We start from the raw sequence: 21,727 nt of genomic DNA, 5'->3' as shown, positions 1-21,727 counted from the left end.
TCAACTTTGACTTTGAAGCCTTTAACCCAGAACCTAGCACACAGTTCTTCCTTATACAGTTGTTGGATGGATATAAAATATCTTGTGGATGCATATGACATTTCTTCCAGTACTGAAACCATGCAATTGAAGTATTGTTCTGCCCTAAATCTTTGATGCAGACTGGCATCATAGGTGACCCTGATGTCTGCCAATAGACCCACTACCTTAAGCCAGTTGTATGTCCCTGGGCTGTCCCTGAAGTCTTCACTTTGCCATTTTTCAATTTATCCTCCTAGCAATCTCTTCTCCAATGAAGACAGCAATGCATATCTCATGAAATGGCTAGGAAGATGACATGAAACCACAAATGTCGAGCATAGACCCTAGTATCCATTTTCATGATGTTCTTAGAAGTTTTTTTTTTTTTTTTTTTCCATGTAGGCAAGGTTCTCTGTCTTCTTAGATGTCCATGCAGATCAGTTTGATTTTCTAGCTAAGCTTCAAGGAAGAGATTACAGTTCAATTCTCTGTATTCTGAGAAGCTTCAAAGGCCACTGACCAAGGACACTGAGGAAGGTAAAGATTTTATCAAGACCTTTGTGTTTTTTTTTTCAGATCTTTTAGTGGCCTAAAGAGAAAAACTCAGGTAGGTCAGAGTATATATAACTGGGGGCTCCTGGTCACCACTACATGCTATGAACCCAAATGTCCCTGAGTACTTGGAGCCAGGAAAGAAGCATGAAGTGGCTTGTGGTCCTTGGGCTGGTGGCCTTCTCAGAGTGCATAGTCAAGTAAGTATAGGGACTGCAAGTCACATCATATTCCTTTCTCAGATTTTTTTTTTCATCTGATTATTGGTCTACCTCTCAGGTCTAGAAGGGAATGGAATATTTCCCTAAGAGTCTTAAAGCTCAACTCTTACTTATTGATAAGTAACTTGCTATAGGAACTGTGGATCCCAAGGTCTTGGTTGGGTTGCACAAATCTTGGGGTCCAATCATATCATGACCTATTGAAAATGCAACACCTTGTAACTGTTCAGTGCACAGTCAATGCAGATGTCGATGTGGTCTTGTGGAATAGCACTTTCTATATTTTATTCAACATGTCCTCTTTTTTCCCTGCCTACTGCAGTGTGTATATGCCTATGTCTGCATCTCTGTATCACTGTCGTTTATCACTCCATCTCTTTGGAAGTCAGTGGAGTGTATTTCTCTTTGTGTTGTTTTCTTTTAATTTTTCACTTGACTCTTCCTTCCTTCTCAAGCCTCTGAATTTCCCTTACTTGTTCCCTATATCTTGGATTCTTCTTTCAACTCTCTCTTCTCTGTCAACTTGGAGATAGATACACTGTTTTATATCTGACAAGCAGTGTGACCACAGCCAACTCAGAAACCTCTTGCATTTCAAATTGCTCCCTTGTAAAAGAGGATAAGAGTCCCCCTTCTACCTTCTTCCTTGAGATTCTATGAGAAGGAATGAATGGGATGGCAACAGCAATGCTAATGGCTATCATTGTTGAGACTGGAAGATCCTCTGGAGAAGGAAATGGCAATCCACTCCAGTATTCTTGCCTGGAAAATCCCCCTGGTGGGTTACAGTCAATGTGGTCGCAAAGAGTGGAACACGACTGAGCGACTTCCCTTTCACTTTCACTGTATATACATCACTTCACTTATCCCCAAGGTATCCTATTTGGAGGGTTTGTATTGTTACATTCTACTATTTTGCAGAAGGGGAGACTGAGACATCACATGGTCATATGGCTTATTCAAGACTGCAGAACAGAACCTGTATTGAAATCTATGTCTTTGCCATGGTATATGCATAAAATTCTGATAATAATGTGCCTCATAAATATGATTAGAAAATACACAAGGCCATAACAATGCAGTTATACCTTAACACTGACAGCTAATTGTAGCATCTTCTTTGTTTTCTTTGTCAAATGCTCAGTGAAAGAATACCTCTAAGGTGAGTGAAGACCATGAGAAAAACCCTCAGTGGAAAAAACATGCTGAACAATTTCCTGAAGGAGCATGCTTACAGACTGCCCCAGATCTCTTTTCATGGCTCAAATCTAACTATTCATCCACTGAGAAACAGCATGGATGTGAATATTTTGGGAGGATGGTATTCCACAGTGCCCCCTGGTGCTCTAGCTTAGCACTGGGGCTCATCTGGAATTGCCAGGTGGGATGTTGGGGTTAGGGTTCCTGAGGAGGCAGAGACACTGGAAAACAGGGACCCCCCCAACCAGAGAAGAAGGCACTCTCACCCTCAACTGTTGGTCTTTGTGACTGTGGCCCGGAAATTATCAGGTGTCAGGTAAATATCCATTTCTGTGTCAAAGATGTGTCATTTGTTTGAGGGCGATTGTTCTTTCTGAACTAAGTGAACCACTCAGTTACAGATGAAGAGTGAACCATCACTGATCATAAGTTAGAACCAACTGGAAAGCAATTGTGAATCCCCAGGCAGAGGAATTCAGTTTCCACAGATGCAAGAACGACAGCGCTAAAAAGTTACTGAACCTGTATTCTGTGTATGGACATAAGAATCACTGTGGTTACTGTTTTTAGATTAGACCAAGGGCTTATTTTTACTTCAACAGTGCCCATGCCAGCCTGAGAAATAGACAAAGAGTAAATACATGTCAAATGAAAGGGTCACTTGTGAGCTGTTGATTGGATGTGGTCTGAGTTTGGAGATAGTGGCTGGGGTTGATCAAGAAGGACCTCCTGAAGAAGCGGGTGCTAAGGCTGGGTTTGAAGAGACACAGAACTTCTCAAATGAAGGCATCAGGACTTCCCTGGGTGTCCAGTGGTCCTGCAATCCCAGTGGTTATGCCTCTGGGCTTCCCATACAGGAGGTACCAGTTCAACACCTGGTCATAGAGTCAATATCCTGCATAATGTAGCACAGGAAAAATATATCAAATGCAGATACCTCTGTGACCAAAGTCTGTGAGCTGCACAGTGGTTAGAAGTTGATATCAAGGGATATGTGACACTGAGCGGGAGGCATCAGTGTGGGAATAGAGGGTAGCCAGTTCTGCACTAACCCACTCCTTCCTTCTCCCTGTAGTTGGTCTACCTGGGTAGCATCACCATTTGAACACCCCCTCAGGAATTCCAGGTTATCTTTGACACGGGCTCATCTGACTTGTGGGTGCCTTCTGACTTTTGCCCCAGTCCAGCCTGTTGTGAGTACAGACACCCTGTACCCGGACCATCCTTCACTTGCCCTGCCACCCTGTTTCCACCCTTGGCACCTGATGACACTCATCTCTTGTTTCTGCAGCTATACATGTTAGGTTCAGACATCATCAGTCTTCCACCTTCCAGCTTACCAAATAGACCTTCAGCATCACCTATGGATCTGGGAGAATGAAAGAAGTTGTTGCTCATGACACAGTTTGGGTAACAGTGTAACATATGCTGAGTCAGGACTGGCTAGGGAGTGACCACTACTTGCAAAACAGATGCAGGACCATCTGGCAGGACCCTTCCTAGCCTAACTCCCATAGATATTGGCCATCTTATCCACAGGATCATGTCTCTGGGGAGGCAGTGCCCATGGTGACACACAAGCAAAGAAATTAGGTAACCCAGAGAGTGGCTTGAGGTGTGGACTTGCAGCTCTTCCGCCCATGAGCAGTTCAAGGTTCATTTTGCTGGGAGTGAGAAAAAAGGATAAAAGCACCCACTTTTATATTCACGGACTGTTCCAGGCACTTTCAGGTGATAACTGGTTTAATCCTGCATCAACCCCACACAGCAGTTACTCTGGTTAGCTCATGAGACATATGAGGAAACAGTGCAGACAGCAAGAGCCTTGCTGAGGGCACACATGTGGTAAAAGGTGGAATTAGGCTGGCTTATCAGACTGAAGTTGCTGTGGGGTGGTTGGGGACAGGATAAAACTGATCTGAGGACCCTGGGGGAAGTCAAGGGCTTCAGGTATCCATAGTGGGAAACTGGAGGCCTGAGAAGTCAAGGGGCCTGATAAATGAGTTCTCACTCTAGAGGACCCTTGAGAGTCTAATTAACCTATGGCCTGCCTCCTCCAAATTATTTGAGTAGTTCCACTCTCTCACTTTCTCTCTCATACACACTCACAGAAATATACACATATCCCCAAAAGTGATTTCCCCAGGCAGTAATTTCATAGAACCCTGCAAACAAGATTGTGTTTTTGGCTTCTGTCTTCCTGGACAGAGCCAGAATATACCGTACATTACAGAGAATGCAGTCCATTCCTGTCATTAGGTCACAGTGATGCCAAACAGAAGGGTATCTTGCTCTCAATTGTTTTGTCCATAAGGTGGCACCACTGGGACCTGGCCTAACTCTTAGTTGCCCCACTTGTACAGAAGCCATGAGACCAATTTGACTCAGTCAGGTGGTATTATTCAGAGGGGCAGATGTTATAAAATTCACAGCCTCTCTCAAATGGAACCCCAATTACCCTCCCAGCTTGGTCTAACCATCTTTGGGCCACCACAGACAGAGCCCAGCCTCAATTCTTCTCTGAGGATCTAATGGCAATGCATCTCAGGCCAGTCCTAGCCCCACTTCATGTATCATGTATCATGTATCATGTATCATGTAAGTGGGAACACTCTTTTTTTTCCCACAGACTGGGGACCTTGTAAGCACTGACCAGCCATTCGGTCTAAGCATGGTGGAATACGGGTTGAGGATATATGTTTTGATGGTGTCTTGGGCTTGAACTACCCCAACATATCCTTCTCTGGAGCCATCCCCATATTTGACAACCTGAAGAATCAAGGTGCCATTTCTGAGCCTGTTTTTGCCTTCTACTTGAGCAAGTAAGTCTGAGATGGACAATCCCTTTCTCCAAATTAGCTGTAAGATGCTTTCAGGTGCATGGAAATTATAGAACACTTGATAAAGAAGTATCCTGAGTGATAACCTAACCCAGGATAACTATAGACCCAGGACCCTACCTGGCTTCACCCCTGGCTTTTATAAATAAAATTTATTGGAACACAAGCCTACTCCTGGGCTCAAGATCAGTAACTTGGTCTGGGCGGGGGGCGGGGGTGGGGGGGCGCGGCGGTGAGTGAGGAGAAAGGCTAATGGAAGGCAACAGGAAACAAGTTGAAGAAAAAGGCATTAGGTTATGCTTATGAATTTGATCAGGAAGGAAGGAGAAGGATGGTGGATATCTTTCCTTTCTCATTAGTATTTCACTGGGAGCCCAGGACCAGCTACCCAATTTGTAGGAGCCAGTGAGAAATGAAAGTGTGGGACACAAAAGTGTGGGACCCCTTGTTCAAGAAATATTAGGCATTTCAAGACAGGGAGAGCAGAGGTGGGGTCCCTTCTGTGTTTGGGGCCCTTTTGACAGTAGAGGTCACAGGCCATTGGAGCCAACGCTGGGTGACCTGAACCCACACCCTTAGAATTCCCAGGCCTTGATTTTCCTTAAAAAATGACAAGGGGGAAGCCAAAACACTTCAGCACCCTGTCCTCTGAGGGTGTCTGAGCACTCAGGTTGCTGGAGATCCAGGGCGTCTTCAGAAGACATAGTGGGTGGAGCCCAGCCAAGTGATTCAGCTTCTAACCTCCTCTGTGCCACTCATTAGTCAGTAACAGACTTCAGTCTCGATCTCAATCTCTCCTAGACTCAATTTCTGCATCTGTACATGGGGACCTTATTAGGGCCTTGATGGGTGGACAAGCACAGCTGTCAGACAGTGCTATTGTTACTGTCCTCCAAGGATCGCTCCTCACTTCTCTCTACAGAGATGAGCAGGAGGGCAGTGAGGTGATGTTTGGTGGGATGGACCACTGCTACTACAAGGGAGAGCTCAACTGGGTACCATTGATCCAAGCGGGTGACCGGAGTGTACACATGGACTGGTAAGCCTCTTCCTCTGAGGGTCAGCCCAAGTGATGCTCCCACTACTGTACATGGACACAGAGAGACACACACAAATGTATTCTCAGACACACAGTCACACAGCCATATACACTACCCACAATGACACAGACAGACACACAGACACATGGAAACACACAAGCAGACATGTATAAACCTACACAGAGACACATATAAACATGCATAGCTAGTCAGAGATGCACAAGCACACACAGAGACACATACAAACACACATACAGACAAACACACAAGCACATAGATATACAAACAACCCATGGGTTCATAATCCCCAGGCCTTCTGAGCATGGCTCTGATCATGGTCCTAAAAGGCACCAGAGAGGTCTGTGTACCTGGGAGAGGGCTGTACCCACTTCCCTTTGAGGTGGGGAGCATGGTTAGAGGATTTTACCATGTGGTAACAGAGGACCAGGGAAAATATCTCCAGCCTGAACAGAGTTATGGTAAGATGACCAACTGTCCAGGGCTACCTAGGACATAGGAAGTTCTCAGTACAGATAAATTTCAGTTAGGAATCAGAGACAGTCCCGAGAAAATGGGGAAAACTGGTCTTAGGCAGCAGCTACCCAGCAGTGGAGAGAGGTTGGCTGCAGTCTTAAGCTGTGAAAGCAACTAATAAAAAAGACACACCAAGTTCTTGGGCACACAGTGGGACAGGGGCTATTACAGAGAATCAGGAAGGTGGGATCCAGGAGTGACCTGAGGACAAGAGGCATAATTGATAGGATTCTGTGTGATACCCACAGACAAAAGTTGACCTGTCCTTTGGAGTTTCTGTGGCCTCATCATGTATTTCCTGGCCAGGGTCTCAGGGTCTGAGCTGGTTGTAGGAGTAGTGCTGGGAGACACCCTCAACCAGAGAAGCCCCTCTCTCTCCCTACTATGAGAATCTGCTGCCCCTGTGAATCTGCATCTTCACTCTGTGTGTGACCTGTTATTTGTTCCCCACCAGATACAGCTCTCTGAAGGTTTTTTATTGTTTTCTCAGTCTTCATTCACTCATTGGACAGACAAGCTTTGGACATCCACTGTGTGCCAGGCACTTTAGGGAGGCAAGGAGAATAAAACTCGCCTTCACATCTAAGAAGGCAGATGTACATGAAGTGACTTGCCCACAAAGTGAATTGTGACTTTGGTACATGCTAGACATGCAGCAGACTTAGCAGCAGCAGACATGAGGAGGAGAAGGCAATGGCAACTCACTCTAGTACTCTTGCCTGGACGATCCCAGGGACAGCGGAGCCTGGTGGGCTGCCCTCTATGAGGTCACACAGAGTCGGACATGACTGAAGTGAGTTAGCAGCAGCAGACATGAGGAAGGGTCTACAGAGAGTGACTAAGACAGGAGACTGATAAACACTGGGGAAAAGACTTCCTGAAAACAATACAATTAAGCTGGATTCTGGAAGATGAGAAGAAATTTGCTAGTCAAAGTGGAGTGGAATCTTCTAGGAAGGAAGACCAGCTTGTGTCAAGGTACAAAAGATCCTTGTGCATTCAAGTACTGCATTCGAGGATGTCAAGAAAGGTGCTATGTTGAGAGCAAAGGAAAAGAGGGTGAGAGATGAAGGGCTGTTTAGGAAACAGTTGGGAAGGGGACAACTCTGGGGAGGCTCAGAGTGACCTTGATGCCCACTTTCTTCCTTTGTCTCTCAGCATCTCCATTGAAAGAAAGGTTATTGCTTGTTCTGGAGGCTGCAAGGCCTTTGTTGACACCGGGGCAGCATTCATCGAAGGCCCAAGAAAACTGGTCGATAACATGCAGCTCATCGGGCCCATGCCACCAGGTTCCAAGGTGAAGGGTCATGCTCCAGGGTCACTCCCAGTCTCCACACATAACAAGAATCACCAGGGCCAACCTCTCACCCTCTCTCTCTAACAGCACTATGTTTCATGTTCTGCAGTCAATACACTGCCCTCTATTATCTTCACCATCAATGGCATCAACTACCCAGTGCCAGGTCGAGCCTACATCATCAAGGTGAGGGGACAATACTGAGGGTTGGTTCTCAAACTGGAGCTTGCAGGAACCCTTGGGCAGCAGCAGCTGGGAGGAGGGCGCCCTCTGGAGGCCATGTCAAACCATTGCAGGTGCTGCTGAGCCCTGTAGCTGTGCCAGTGACTCCCACAAAACCAATCAGTTGAGAGTAAAGGGCCGTGTGGGACACTGATCTTTCTGAAATAAATGTGGAGAGGCCACACCATATGTCATGGTGGGAGTCAGGGAGAGGGGAACACTAAGGTCCTCAGTCCACAAAGAGCTTCAATTCAATCTGAACTCAGAGATGCATGAACATGAAATTTAGCACTAGCAGTCCCTGAAATAGGCCATGTTACAAGGAGAATGGCTGGGGACAGTCCCAGTGTGATGTCCCAGCATAAGTTAACAGGCTCCCTTCCCTTCTCAAAGTTTTCCTTGTTTGGATGATAAATTACATGGTCAGCCTAGTTCTTGGCTGCATCGCCCCTTGCTCCGGCCAGGTGCCTCTTTTGTGAGTTGGGGTACCCGACCCCTCTGTGGTGACGTTGGATGCTAACGTGAATAAAGTGTGCACTGTGACTGCTCAGCCATGGCACTGTGTGGAGGCTTCATGTCAGCTCCCAGTGGGAGTTCAGAGCAGGCTGATGGGGTCAAAGAGAGCTTTGAGGAAGGCAGAGAATTTCAGGAATTCTAAAACCAGAAACTCATTGAGCCATATGGAGGGTTGCTTGGTTCTAGGCAAAACTGCACTGGATTCCATGCAAATGGCATCTCAAGATGGTCTGCACTGGGGCACTGGGGACTTACTTGGGGTGATGAGGGCTACAGACTGACCAGTGGGGTTGGGGAGCCAGAGTACGTTACCCAACCAATCCTGGAGTGGCCAAAGAGGGTGAGTGTGGGCTGAAGGAGGTTTCTCAGAGTTCCTGAGTTAAATCTTAAAGACAGTGTTGTGGGCACTGCTCTATTTAAGATGGATAACCAACAACGAGTTGCTGTGTAGCACAGGGAACTCCACTCAGTTATATGACAGCCTGGATGGGACGGGTGTCTTCGAGACCAGGACACCCGGATACATACGGTTGAGTCCCTTTACTGTCCACCTGAAACTCAGAATATTGTTAACCAGCTATCATTCCAGTTCAGTCGCTCAGTCATGTCCGACTCTTTGCGACCCCATGAATCACAGCACACCAGGCCTCCCTGTCCATCTTCAACTCCCAGAGTTTACTCAGACTCACGTCCATTGAGTCAGGGATGCCATCCAGCCATCTCATCCTCTGTTGTCCCCCTTTCCTCCTGCCTCCAATCCCTCCCAACATCAGAGTCTTTTCCAGTGACTCAACTCTTTGCATGAGGTGGCCAAAGTACTGGAGTTTCAGCTTCAGCATCATTCCCTCCAAAGAAATCCCAGGGCTGATCTTCAGTACGGACTGGTTGGATCTCCTTGTATTCCAAAGGACTCTCAACACTCTCTCCAACACCACATTTCAAAGGCATCAACTCTTCGGTGCTCAGCTTTATTCACAGTCCAACTCTCACATCCATACGTGACCACTGGAAAAATCATAGCCTTGACTAGATGGACCTTTGTTGGCAAAGTAACCAGCTATACTCCAATACAAAATAAAGTTTTTTTTTTAATAAAGTACAGATTGTGGGGACGCAGGAGGAGAACTAGCATTCTCTGCAGAGAAAACAAGGAGCAGGAGTCAGAAGGAAAGAAACAGGGAGTGAGGAGAGCTATGGACACACTTGTTCTTTTCGAAAAAATTATATTGAAGTGTGGCTAATCTTCAGTGTTGCATTACATTCTGCTGCACAGCAGTGTGACTCAGTTATACACATAAAAATATATATATTTTCTTATTCTTTTTCATGGGACTTATTGCTGAATACTGAATATAGTTTCTTATGCTCTACAGAAGGACTTTGTTGTTTTTCATTCCTCTGTTTCCCAACTACCACTCCTCCCCTCCCCCACACCCTTCCTCATGGCAACCTCATGTCTTGGACCTCTTTGGTTTTGGATGAACTCTCATATCCCCAGATGCTGTGAAAACCCCTTGATACTTACCAAAAGAGGGAAATAAAACAAAGAATTGTGCTTGGTCTGGATATTGCGGGGAGTCTCCGGTAAGGTCTCATGCTGACTGGTGTGTGTCTCTGGCTCCCCCAGGATTCTAGAGGCCACTGCTATACTGCCTTTCTAGAGAACACTGTGAGTCCATCTACAGAGACCTGGATCCTGGGTGACGTCTTCCTGAGGCTGTATTTCTCGGTCTTTGATTGAGGAAATGATAGGATTGGCCTGGCACAGGCAGTGTACATTCTTGGAGTGGTTGAGGAATCAGTAAGGCTGCTCAAGACACACACTCACTTACACTTTGGGCACTTCTGCCCAGGATGCTGGTGAACTGTGTTTGGTGGTCTGCACACCTTATTCTCAGTAAAGAATAAAGTGTTTCACTCTTAATGGTGCTGAAACAAATGGTTGTCTCTGTTTGTGTCTGGGAGTGCAGTATCTAGAACCAAGTCTGTAAAAATTGAGAGGAGTCCTATTCCAACTGGCTTAAAGGAAAAGGAAGACTCATTGAAATGATTCTTGGAACCCAGGACACAAGACTCAGAGCAAATAAAAAGATCTCAGTAACTGGACCCAAGAAATCAGAAGTTATCAGTTCTCTCTATCTTACCCTCAGTTTTTCCCTTCCCTCTTCTTTGATGGTCTTAGCCTGACAACTTTCTTCCTTTAGGCTTCTACACCTAGTGATGGCCTCCAAGCTACCTGCCCTAGGTTTGTATATCCTGAAGGCATCCCCTAGTAAGGAAAGAAGCTTGGAGCCATTAGAGTTCAAGGGTGTTCCCTGAATGACCCATCTCAGTTCACATGTACAGCCCGAGATCAGCCATCCCGGCAGGGCCATGGGGTCCTATGATTGGCTTTACATGGTCACTGGCCATGACACAGCAGCACACATGATTGTCAAATTCCTCCAGAACTACATGACTGAAGCTGGAGAGACAGCCCCAAGGATAGCGTCTGGGGGATGGTCTAGGCCATGGAAGAGTTTGTGATGACCCACCAACTCAACCACCTTCTCATTCAGAGGAATTATAAGGGGTAATGAAATAGACTCTTTTCATTCCATCTCAGATGATCTTATCACTGGACTTCTCCTCCAGGGGATTTTGGGTGAAGTCCTTCATGCTGAGCTGGTTCCCTCTTGTTCCCACACCCAGTCATCAGCTCTCTGCCACATAAGCCTGCTCTGTCCTTTCCAGTCCTACTTGGTAAATGGTGGCCCCAGTGGATCCCTAAGCCATCTCTCTCCTCCAGGGCCCAGAATGCCCCTTGCTTGGCCTCCAATGCTGCTGGGGAGAATGCAATGCATGTATCGGGGGACCCTGGGTACACAGAGCCTTCAGCCTTTCTGAGCTTCCTCCAGGGGTGGAGCTACAAAGTATTTGCTTGGAGCTGCCCTGGTTAGGCACTTTTGCAGTGGGAGCATCCGTTCTTTCCACCTGGACCCCTCAGTAGATGCCTCAGCAGAGACAGCATGGGTCAGAGGTTGATTTCCTTTCAGATTGACTGGTTTGATCTCCTTGTTGTATAAGGGACTCTCAAGAATCTTCTCAAGCATAACAGTTAAAAAGCTCAATTCTTTGGCATTCACCCTTTCGTATGGTCCAGATCTCACATCTGTACATGATTCCTGGAAAACCATAGCTATGACACTACAGACCTCTGTAGCAAAATGAGTCTCTGCTTTTTAATACACTGTCCAGGTTTTTCATAGCCTTTCTTCCTTCCAAGGAGCAAGTGTCTTTTAATTTTGTGGCTGCAGTCAAGGTCCATAGTGATTTTGGGGTCCAAGAAAATAACATCTGCCACTGTTTCCACTTCCCCCTCATCTATATGCCATGAAGTGATGGGACTGGATGCCATGAATGTTGAATATTTTTTTGTGAATAGTTTTTTGAATGTTGAGTTTTAAGCAAGCTTTTTTCATCTCCTCACCTTATCAATTGGTCTTTAGTTGTTTGCTTTCTGCTATTATGGTGGTGTCATCTTCATATCTGTGGATGTTGATATTTCTCCCAGCAGTTTTGATTCCATCTTGGGATTTATGCAGTCCAGCATATCGAATGATCTTTCCTACATAAAAGTTCAATAAGCAGAGTGACAATGTATACTGTGTCATGCTCCTTTCCCAATTTTAAATCTTGTAGTTGTTCTGTGTCTGATTCTAACTGCCAATTTTTGACCTACATACAGACTTTCAGGAGATAGGTAAGGTTATCTGGTACTCCCATTCTCTTAAAAATTTTCCTCAGTTTGCTGTGGTCCACACAGTGAAAGGCTTTAGCACAGTTAGTGAAGCAGATGAAGATGTTTTTCTGGAATCCCATTTCTTTTTCTCTATGGTTCAAAGGATTTTGGCAATTTGATCTCTGGTTCCTCAAACCAGTTGTACATCTGGAAGTTCTCATTTCATGTACTGTGAAGCTTAGCTTGAAGGATTTTGAGCATTATCTTGCTAGCAAGTGAGATGAGTGCAATTGCATAAGTTGAACATTCTTTGCAATTGCCTCTTTTTTGAATTGGAATGAAAACTGACCTTTTCCAGCACTGTGGCCACTGCTGAGTTTTCCAAATTTGCTGACATATTGAATGCAGCACTTTTACAGCCTCATTCTTTAGGATATTTTAAACAGCTCAGCTGGAATTCCATCACCTCCACTAGCTTTGCTTTTAGTGATGTTTCCTAAGGCCCACTTGACTTCATGCTCTAGTATATCTGGCTTTACATAAGTGACCCAAACATCATCTCTATCTGGGTCATTATGACCATTTTTGTATAGTTCTTCTGTGCATTCTTGCTACCTGTTATTAATCTCATCTGCTTCTGTTAGGTCTTGGACTTTTCTTTCCTTTATTGTGCCCATCTTTGGATGAAATATTCCTATGGTATCTCCAATTTTCCTGAAGAGATTTATACTCTTTACAATTTATTGTTTTCCTCTAATTCTTGCACTTTTCATTTATGAAGACTTTATTATCTCTCCTTGCTATTCTCTGGAAGTCTGCATTTCATTGGGTATATCTTTCCCTTTCTTGTTTGCTGTTCACTTCTCTTCTATACTTAGCTGTTTTCAAGGCCTCCTCAGGCAACCACTTTACCTTTTCACATTTGTTTTTCTTGGTGATGGTTTTGGTCACCAACTCCCATACATGTTACAAACCTCCACTCATAATTCTTCAGGCTACCAGACCTAATCACTTGAATCTATTTTTAATCTCCACTGCATAATCATAAGGGATTTGATTTACATCATAGCTTAATGGTCTAGTGGTTTTCCTTACTTTCTACAATTGAAGCCTGAATATTGCATGCTTCTGCCTAAGCAAGTGCAGATTATAGTGCCAGATTACCACCCACCACTCCGTGTAGGTATGGAACAAAAAAGACAGTTTGAGGACAATACAGTGGAAGTGAGAAATAGATTTAAGGGACTGGATCTGATAGACGGATTGCCTGATGAACTATTGACAGAGGTTCATGACATTGTACAGGAGACAGGGATCAAGACCATCTCCATGGAAAAGAAATGCAAAAAAAGCAAAATGACTGTCTAAGAAGACCTTACAAATAGCTGTGAAAAGAAGAGAAGTGAAAAGCAAAGGAGAAAAGGAAAGATATAAGCATCTGAATGCAGAGTTCCACAGAATAGCAAGAAGAGATAAGAAAGCCTTCCTCAGCAATCAATGCAAATAATAGAGGAAAACAACAGAATGGGAAAGACTAGAGATCTCTTCAAGAAAATTAGAGATACGAAGGGAACATTTCATGCAATACTGGGCTTGATAAAGGACAGAAATTGTATAGACCTAACAGAAGCAGAAGATATTAAGAAGAGGTGGCAAGAATACATAGAAGAACTGTACCAAAAAACAGCTTCATGACCCAGATAAACACGATGGTGTCATCACTCACCTGGAGCCAGACATCGTGGAATGTGAAGTCAAGTAGGCCTTAGAAAGCATCACTATGAACAAAGCTAATGGAGGTGATGGAATTCCAGTTGAGCTATTTCAAATCCTGAAAGATGATGCTGTGAAAGTGCTGCACTCAATATGCCAGCAAATTTGGAAACTCAGCAGTGGCCACAGGACTGGAAAAGGTCAGTTTTTATTCCAATCCCAAAGAAAGGCAATGCCAAAGAATGCTCAAACTACTGCACAATTGCACTCGTCTCACATGCTAGTAAAGTAATGCTCAAAATTCTCCAAGCCAAACTTCAGCAATATGTGAACTATGAACTTCCAGATGTTCATGCTGATTTAAGAAAAGGCAGGGGAACCAGAGATCAAAATGCCAACATCTGCTGGATCATGGAAAAAGCACGAGAGTTCCAGCAAAACATCTATTTCTGCTTTATTGACTGTGCCAAAGTCTTTGACTGTGTGGATCACAATAAACTGTGGAAATTTCTGAAAGAGATGGGAATACCAGACCACCTGACCTGCCTCTTAAGAAACCTGTATGCAGGTCAGGAAGCAACTGTTAGAACTGGACAAGGAACAACAAACTGGTTACAATAGGAAAAGGAGTATGTTAAGGGTGTATATTGTCACCCTGCTTATTTAATTTATATGCAGAGAACATCATGAGAAACGCTGGGCTAGAAGAAGCACAAGCTATAATCAAGATTGCCAGGAGAAATATTAATAACCTCAGATATACAGATGACACCACCCTTATGGCAGAATCTGAAGAGGACCTAAAAAGCCCCTTGATGAAAGTGAAAGAGGAGAGTGAAAATGTTGGCCCAATGATCAACTTTAAGAAAACTAAGACCATGTCATCTGGTCCCATCACTCATGGGAAATAGATGGGGAAACAGGGGAAACAGTGTCAAACTTTATTTGGGGGGCTCCAAAATCACTGCAGATGGTGACTGCAGCCATGAAATTACAAGACGCTAACTCCTTGGAAGGCAAGTTATGACCAACCTAGACAGCATATTGAAAAGCAGAGATATTACTTTGCCAACAAAGGTCCATCTAGTCAAGGCTATGGTTTATCCACGGATCATGTATGGATGTGAGAGTTGGACTGTGAAGAAAGGTGAGCGCCAAAGAATTGATGCTTTTGAACTATGGTGTTGGAGAAGACTCTTGAGAGTCCCTTGCACTGCAAGGTGATCCAACCAGTTCATCCTAAAGGAGATCAGCCCTGGGTGTTCACTGGAAGGACTGATGCTGAAGCTGAAACTCCAATACTTTGGCCACCTCATGCGAAGAGTTGACTCACTGGAAATGACCCTGATGCTGGGAGGGATTGGGGGCAGGAGGATAAGGAGATGACAGAGGATGAGATGGCTGGATGGCATCACCGACTCGATGGAAATGAGTTTGAGTGAACTCCGGGAGTTGGTGACAGACCAGGAGGCCTGGCATGCTGTGATTCATGGGGTTGCAAATGTCGGACATGACTGAGCAACTTAATTGAACTGACCCTAGGTTTGTTCTGGCGTTTCACATACATAGCTGTGTGACCTTGATCAAGTCCCTTAACCTCTGTTTTCTCCTCTGGAAAATGGGCACCGTGATGATACTTTAACCTTTTAGATTGCATATGTGCCTGCAAGGAGCAGGCGGCCCTTAGAGGACTTTCTGGTTCCTGAGTTTGGAACAAATGTGAATTATTTTGCCACCTGGGGAGAAGGAAAATTTCTGTTTAGAGGTTATGCCTGCCATCCCCAAGGTTAAATACTGATTCAAGCCAAATGACATCTATTTCTGAACCATAACACAGAACTGAGTTGATGTTTCTGTTTTCTGGGGTCCCACAACAGCTAATGATTACTGTCTCAGATTCCTCCCTCCCTCAGCCTTACCAGTCAGCCTTTCCTTGCTAACTACTTCTAGACTGAAATCAACTGCAAGGAGAGTTGTAAGGCGTTTGGTCTCTTTTCGGTTTCCCACATCTCCAGTGTAGCAACAAGTAGCTGTTTTGGCTTCTTGTCATAGCAACAACTATGGCAACTTGCACAGTCCAATCTCAGCCTGTTAAATTTAACTGTCCCCATATGGCCCCTCATGGTTAAAATACCTACAGTGGCCTTAGAAACCTGCCTATGCCCGCTGTTTAATGAGGAAATATGTGTGGACCTGATCTAGTTTGCTTTCCCAAGCATGATTCTAACCATGCATTGAAGGAACCAGACATTTAGTCATCTAACTACAAACAGGAATTGACTAAAGCAAACCACCCTGTTGGGGGCCGGCATGAGGCACTCCGCCCGTGACAAAGGTCATGAGGAAGGACATACGCAAAGGCGGGATCGAGCCTCAGGAGTCCCCCCTGGAAATCCTCGAGCATCTACCCCCATAACCAGAGCCTGCCTACTTTACAACTTTGTGCTCATCTACACCTCTGACTTTACGGGGGACTGTCCCCCACCACCTCTTTCGGAGAAGGAGTTAACTTAGAGCTCCATTTAATAAAAACTCCTGGGCGTGATAAGAGTGTTTTAACCTACAAACTCCTCTGAAGGTTCTCTAGCCTACCTGACAGGCTTGTCCAGCCACATTTGATTGCTCACAGCCTCCCAACCATGAGAGGCACGAGATGCTTTAAACCTTCTGAAAACAGGTTATTTAGAGAAGTTAGAAAATTATTAGTATAAGTATAGTGGGCTGATTAGAAATTGTATTGGTGAAGGGTTTTTCATTTGTTGAGCCAATGTTTACTGCTAAGTCTCTACATCCCCTGCCCTTATACACATTAATGAATATATAGAAGAAATAAGTATTAACCTTTGATATAAATCACGTTAGACCTTAGGCCAAGTAAATTCTTTCCTTACCTAAAACCCCACTACACCCTTACCCTATAGGAATGTAACTTTATTTGAGTGATGTCTGTTTTAAGAATAATCACCCTTGGAGAAATAAGTGTTGACTGACCACTGTCACAAGGAGAGGGTCATAAATCGTCAGCAGGCCCCCCTGGCCAGAAGATGATGTAACACCCCTAAGACCTCTGTATACATTTGTGTGAAGCACCTGACTTTAATAAAAGTCAGGACTGCTGTCCCCGCGTGACTTTTGTATAACATCTCAGTGTATAAAAACAGACTCTGGAAAATAAAGAATTGGGATCAGTTTCTCGAAATACTGGTCTCCCCATGTCGCTCTCTCTCTCACTCTGGCTGTCTCCATCTGGAGTGTGGAACCCACCATGCTTACTAATTATGCCTGGGCTTCTAAGGTCTGACCAGGGAGGCCTCAGTGTCTCCTTTCCTTCGGGAGAACGGAAGGACGCTTGCAGCCTATGTAAGTGGTGCAAGCTTCTTTTCTTGAAGTTTTATTGGTCTCCCGCATAAACCAAGCTACTCAGCCTCTTTTCTCCACTGAATTTTCCTACTGAGCTATCCTCATTCTATTACTCTTTGTATCTTTGATGAATATTTAAATAGTCGCCGACGCCATCCCCGCTTCGAATACCCTGGATCAGCCGGGGCTGGACCCCGGCACCACCCATCATGCATTTCTCGCTTACCTCAAAACAATATTGAAGTGATCTGCCATGACAATCTCTTACATTGGCATGTACACTCTAGACGGGACACTTTTCCTCTGGACTCGTTTTTCACCTAGTGCAGAATGTCTACCACGAGGCTGGCCCTCACCTGGGTTTTGCAGACTTAGCCCACTCCAGATCCCTTCCACATCCGTCAGTAAAATCTAGAGAAAAAACTCAGTCAAAGCTCTCACTTATGCAGAAAAACAGCTTTTGTCTTTTTTAGAAAACAGTGTTTGGTAACACATTCAAAATTTTGTGCTCCTTGCCTTAGATTCAAGGACTTGTACCAGAGGATGGGAAGCTTCCCCCTTGATCTAAATCTTTCTCTACTCCCACCAGGGCCAGAGGCTTCACTGGATCCTGTGCCTTCACTGGTATTGTTCAGTTGCTAAGTCATGTCTGACACTTTGTGATTACATATATGGCAGCAAAACAGGCTATCTCGTCTTTCACTATTTTGCGGAGTTTCCTCAAACATGTCCATTGAGTCGGTGATGCCATCTCATCATCTCATCCTTTTGACACCTCTCCTTCTGCCAACAATCTTTCCCAGCATCAGGGTCTCTTCCAATGAGCTGGCTCTTCACATCAGGTGCCCTAAATGTTGGAGCTTCATCTTCAGCATCAGTCTTTGCATTAAATATTGCTCTACCAATTCCAAAACAAAACTCATGTTTCCAATCACCTAACAATATTGAGCATTGATAAGGTTTCATAGAACAAGGATATTGTCCCCTGGGAAATCCCAGCACTGCCGCCCTGCCTTTCTCTTACCATTCTCTCCACCTGGCATAGAATTGTTTCCCTACAGCATCTCTTGCTTGAAAAGGCCTACCAACCTATCATTGTCAGCTATCCAGGAGCTGTTCCTTCCTCTTTACCCAAAGACTTCTGCCTGCTCCCTGATTGTCCTCTGTACATCAGTTCAGAGGACTTGCTATATCATGCTAACTTCTTGCTATATCATGGGGTGCAGCACACCAGGCTTCCCTGTCCATCACCAACTTCTGGAGCTTGCTCAAACTCATGTTCATCAAATTGGTGATGTCACCCAACAATTTCATCTTCTGTCTTCCCCTTTACCTCCTGCCTTTAATCTTTCCCAGCATCGGGGACTTTTCTAATAAGTCAGTTCTTCCCATCAGGTGGCCAAAGTTGAGCTTCAGCATCGTTCCTTCCAATGAATATTCAGGACTTATTTCCTTTAGGGTGGACTGGTTGGATCTCCCTGCAGTCCGAGGGACTCTCAAGAGTCTTGTCCAACACCACAATTCAAAAGCATCAATTCTTTGGTGCTCAGCTTTCTTTATGGTCCAACTCTCACACCCATCACAACTTCTGGCAAAACCATAGCTTTGACTATACAAACCTTTGCTGGTAAATCAATGTCTCTACTTTTTAGTATGCTGTCTAGGTTTTTCATAGCTTTATCTTCCAAGGATCAGTGTCTCTTTTTTCACAGCTGCAGTCACTATTTCCAGTGATTTTGGAGCCCAGGAAAATAAAGCTTGTCACTGTTTCCATTGTTTCCCCATGTATTTGCCATGAAGTAATGGAATGGGATGCCATGGTCTTCGTTTTTTTGAACTGTACATACCATTTCAATATCATCCCTAAGAAAAAGAAATGCAAAAAGCTTGTCTGAGAAGGCCTTACAAATAATTTACATAAGAAGAGAAGCAGGAGGCAAAGGAGAAAAGAAAGACATACCCATCTGAAGGCAGAGTTCCAAAGAATAGCAAGGAGAGATTAAGAAAAAAAAGCCTGCCTAAGTTATCAGTGCAAAGAAATAGAGGAAAACAACAGAATGGGAAAGACCAGAGATCTCTTCAAGAAAACTAGAGATAGGGAGGGAACATTTCATGCAAAGGTGGGCATAATAAAGGACAGAAATTATATGGACCTAATAGAATCAGAAGACATTAAGAAGAGGTTGAAAGAATACATAGAACTGTACAAAATAGATATTAATGACCCAGATAACCACAATGGTGTGATCACTCACCTAGAGCTAGACATCCTGAGATGCACATCAAGTGGGCCTTCAGAAGTATCACTAGGAGCAAAGCGAGTGGAGGTGATGGAATTGCAGTTGAGCTATTTCAAATCTTAAAAGATGATGCTGTTCAACTGCTGCACTCAGTATGTTAGCAAATTTGGAAGACTCAGCAGTGGCCACAGGACTGGAAAGGTCATATTCATTCCAATCCAAAAGCAAGGCAATTTCAAAGAATGTTCATCTCCCACACAGTTGCACTCATCTCACATGCTACCAAAGTAACTTCTCGAAGCAAGTCTTAAACAGTACAGGAACTGCGAAATTCCATAAGTTCAATCTGGATTGACAAAACACAGAGGAACCAGAGATCAAACTGCCAGCATCTGCTGGATCATAGAAAAAGCAAGAGAATTGCAGAAAAACACCTAACTCTGCTTCATCGACTTTGCAAAAGCCGTTGACTGTGTGGATTACAACAAGCTGTGGAAAACTTACAGAGATTGAAATACCAGACCGTCTTATCTGCCTTCTGAGAAATCTGTATGCAGGTCAAGAAGCAACAGCGAGAACTGAACACGGAATAGAGTGGTTCCAAATCAGGAAAGGAGTATGTCAAGGTTGTATACTGTCACCCTGGTTACTTAAATTAGATAAAGAGTACATCATGAAAAATGCCCAACTGGATGAAGCACAAACTGGAATCAAGATTTCTGGGAGAAATATCAATAACATCAGATATGCAGATGACACCACCCTCATGGCAGGAAATTAAGAGGAACTAAAGAGCCTCTTCATGAAAGTGAAAGAGGAGAGTGAAACATCTGGCTTAAACTACCCATTCAGAAAACGAATATTATGGCATCTAGTCCCATCACTTCATGGCAAATAGATGGGGAAACAATGGAAACAGTGGGAGACTTTATTTTTAAGGGCTCCAAAATCACTGCATATTATGACTACTGGATGCTTGGGGCTGGTGCACTGGGACGACCCAGAGGGATGATATGGGGAGGGAGGAGGGAGGAGGTTCAGGATGGGGAACACATGTATACCTGTGGAAGATTCATTTTGATATATGGCAAAACCAATACAATATTGTAAAGTTAAAAAAAAAAAAAAAAAAAAAAAAGATGCTTGCTTGTTTGAAGAAAAGCTATGACAAACCTAGACAGGATTTTTAAAAGCAGAGACATTTTGATATATGGCAAAACCAATACAATATTGTAAAGTTAAATAAAATAAAATTAAAAAAAATAAAAGCAGAGACATTACTCTGTATAATCAAAGCTATGATTTTTCCAGTTGTCATGTATGGATGTGACAGTTGCACCATAAGGACTGGTGAGCAGTGAATTGATGGCTTTGAACTGCGGTTTTGGACAAGACTCTTAGAATCCCTTGGACTGCAAGGATATCCAACCAGTCAATGCTAAAGCAAATCAATCATGAGTATTCATTGGAAGCACTGAATCTGAACCTGAAGCTTCAATACTTTGGCCAACTGATGTAAAGAACAGAGTCATTAGGAAAGACCCTGTTGCTGGGAAAGATTGGAGGATGAGATGGTTGGATGGCATCACTCACTTGATGGACATGAGTTTGAGCAAGCTTCTGGAGTTGGTGAAGGACAGGGAGGCCTGGCGTGCTGCAATCCATGAGGTTGCAAATAGTCAGACATGACTGAGCGACTGGACTTAATTGAACATACCTCATAGAAAATACTATTTGTAATTGGCATGTTTCTCCAGAAAGACTGGGGCTCCCTAAGGCCCCAACACTTATACCCAGTAAAGTATGAGCCCATTCACAGAATTCAGCACCTAGCATTCACAAGGCATTCAGGGAGTTCTGATTGCAGGGGGACCTCCATTTTGGTAGACATAGAGGAGCAAAAGACACATTTATCCTCCTGGATCAAATAACTCCAAAATAGACAAGATAAACGAAAGGGTAGTTTTTACATCAAACATCTAGCAGCAGAGAATGGATTCATGGTGGTGGTGGGGATGCAGCAAGCAAGGTGAGTTCTACAATTGCCCCAACTCTAGAAATAGTTTCCAACACATACATGGAGGGGTTATCTAGGCAGAGAAAACAGTCTCCCCAAGAATAGAGATTTGAGACTCTACATAGTTAAGAGTTCACAGGAGAAAGCTACACAGATAGAACTGTGGGAAGGTACAGATGAAAGCCCTGCAGTTTTCAGTGGAGAGTTAATAGTACTGGTTCGAATTATAGGCA

At 44.2% G+C, this 21,727-nt stretch overlaps 1 protein-coding gene across 1 annotated transcript in view; it reads left to right on the top strand.

Moving 5' to 3' along the window:
- The first annotated feature begins 720 nt into the window (after nt 1-720).
- Nucleotides 721-21,727, top strand: part of LOC614287 (pregnancy-associated glycoprotein 1) — a 37,709-nt gene continuing 16,702 nt past the window's right edge. The window contains 10 exon segments of the mRNA XM_059883149.1: nt 721-773; nt 1,945-2,095; nt 3,070-3,187; nt 3,286-3,404; nt 4,624-4,678; nt 4,681-4,816; nt 5,757-5,873; nt 7,567-7,705; nt 7,793-7,891; nt 10,071-10,244. Of these exon segments, the coding sequence (XP_059739132.1) occupies nt 721-773; nt 1,945-2,095; nt 3,070-3,187; nt 3,286-3,404; nt 4,624-4,678; nt 4,681-4,816; nt 5,757-5,873; nt 7,567-7,705; nt 7,793-7,891; nt 10,071-10,244 (1,161 nt within the window).

The sequence above is a fragment of the Bos taurus genome, chromosome 29 (assembly GCF_002263795.3).
Source record: "Bos taurus isolate L1 Dominette 01449 registration number 42190680 breed Hereford chromosome 29, ARS-UCD2.0, whole genome shotgun sequence".
Lineage (NCBI taxonomy): Eukaryota > Metazoa > Chordata > Mammalia > Artiodactyla > Bovidae > Bos > Bos taurus.
Note: the sequence above shows the minus strand (reverse complement) of the source record. Positions and strands in the feature narration are given on the sequence as shown.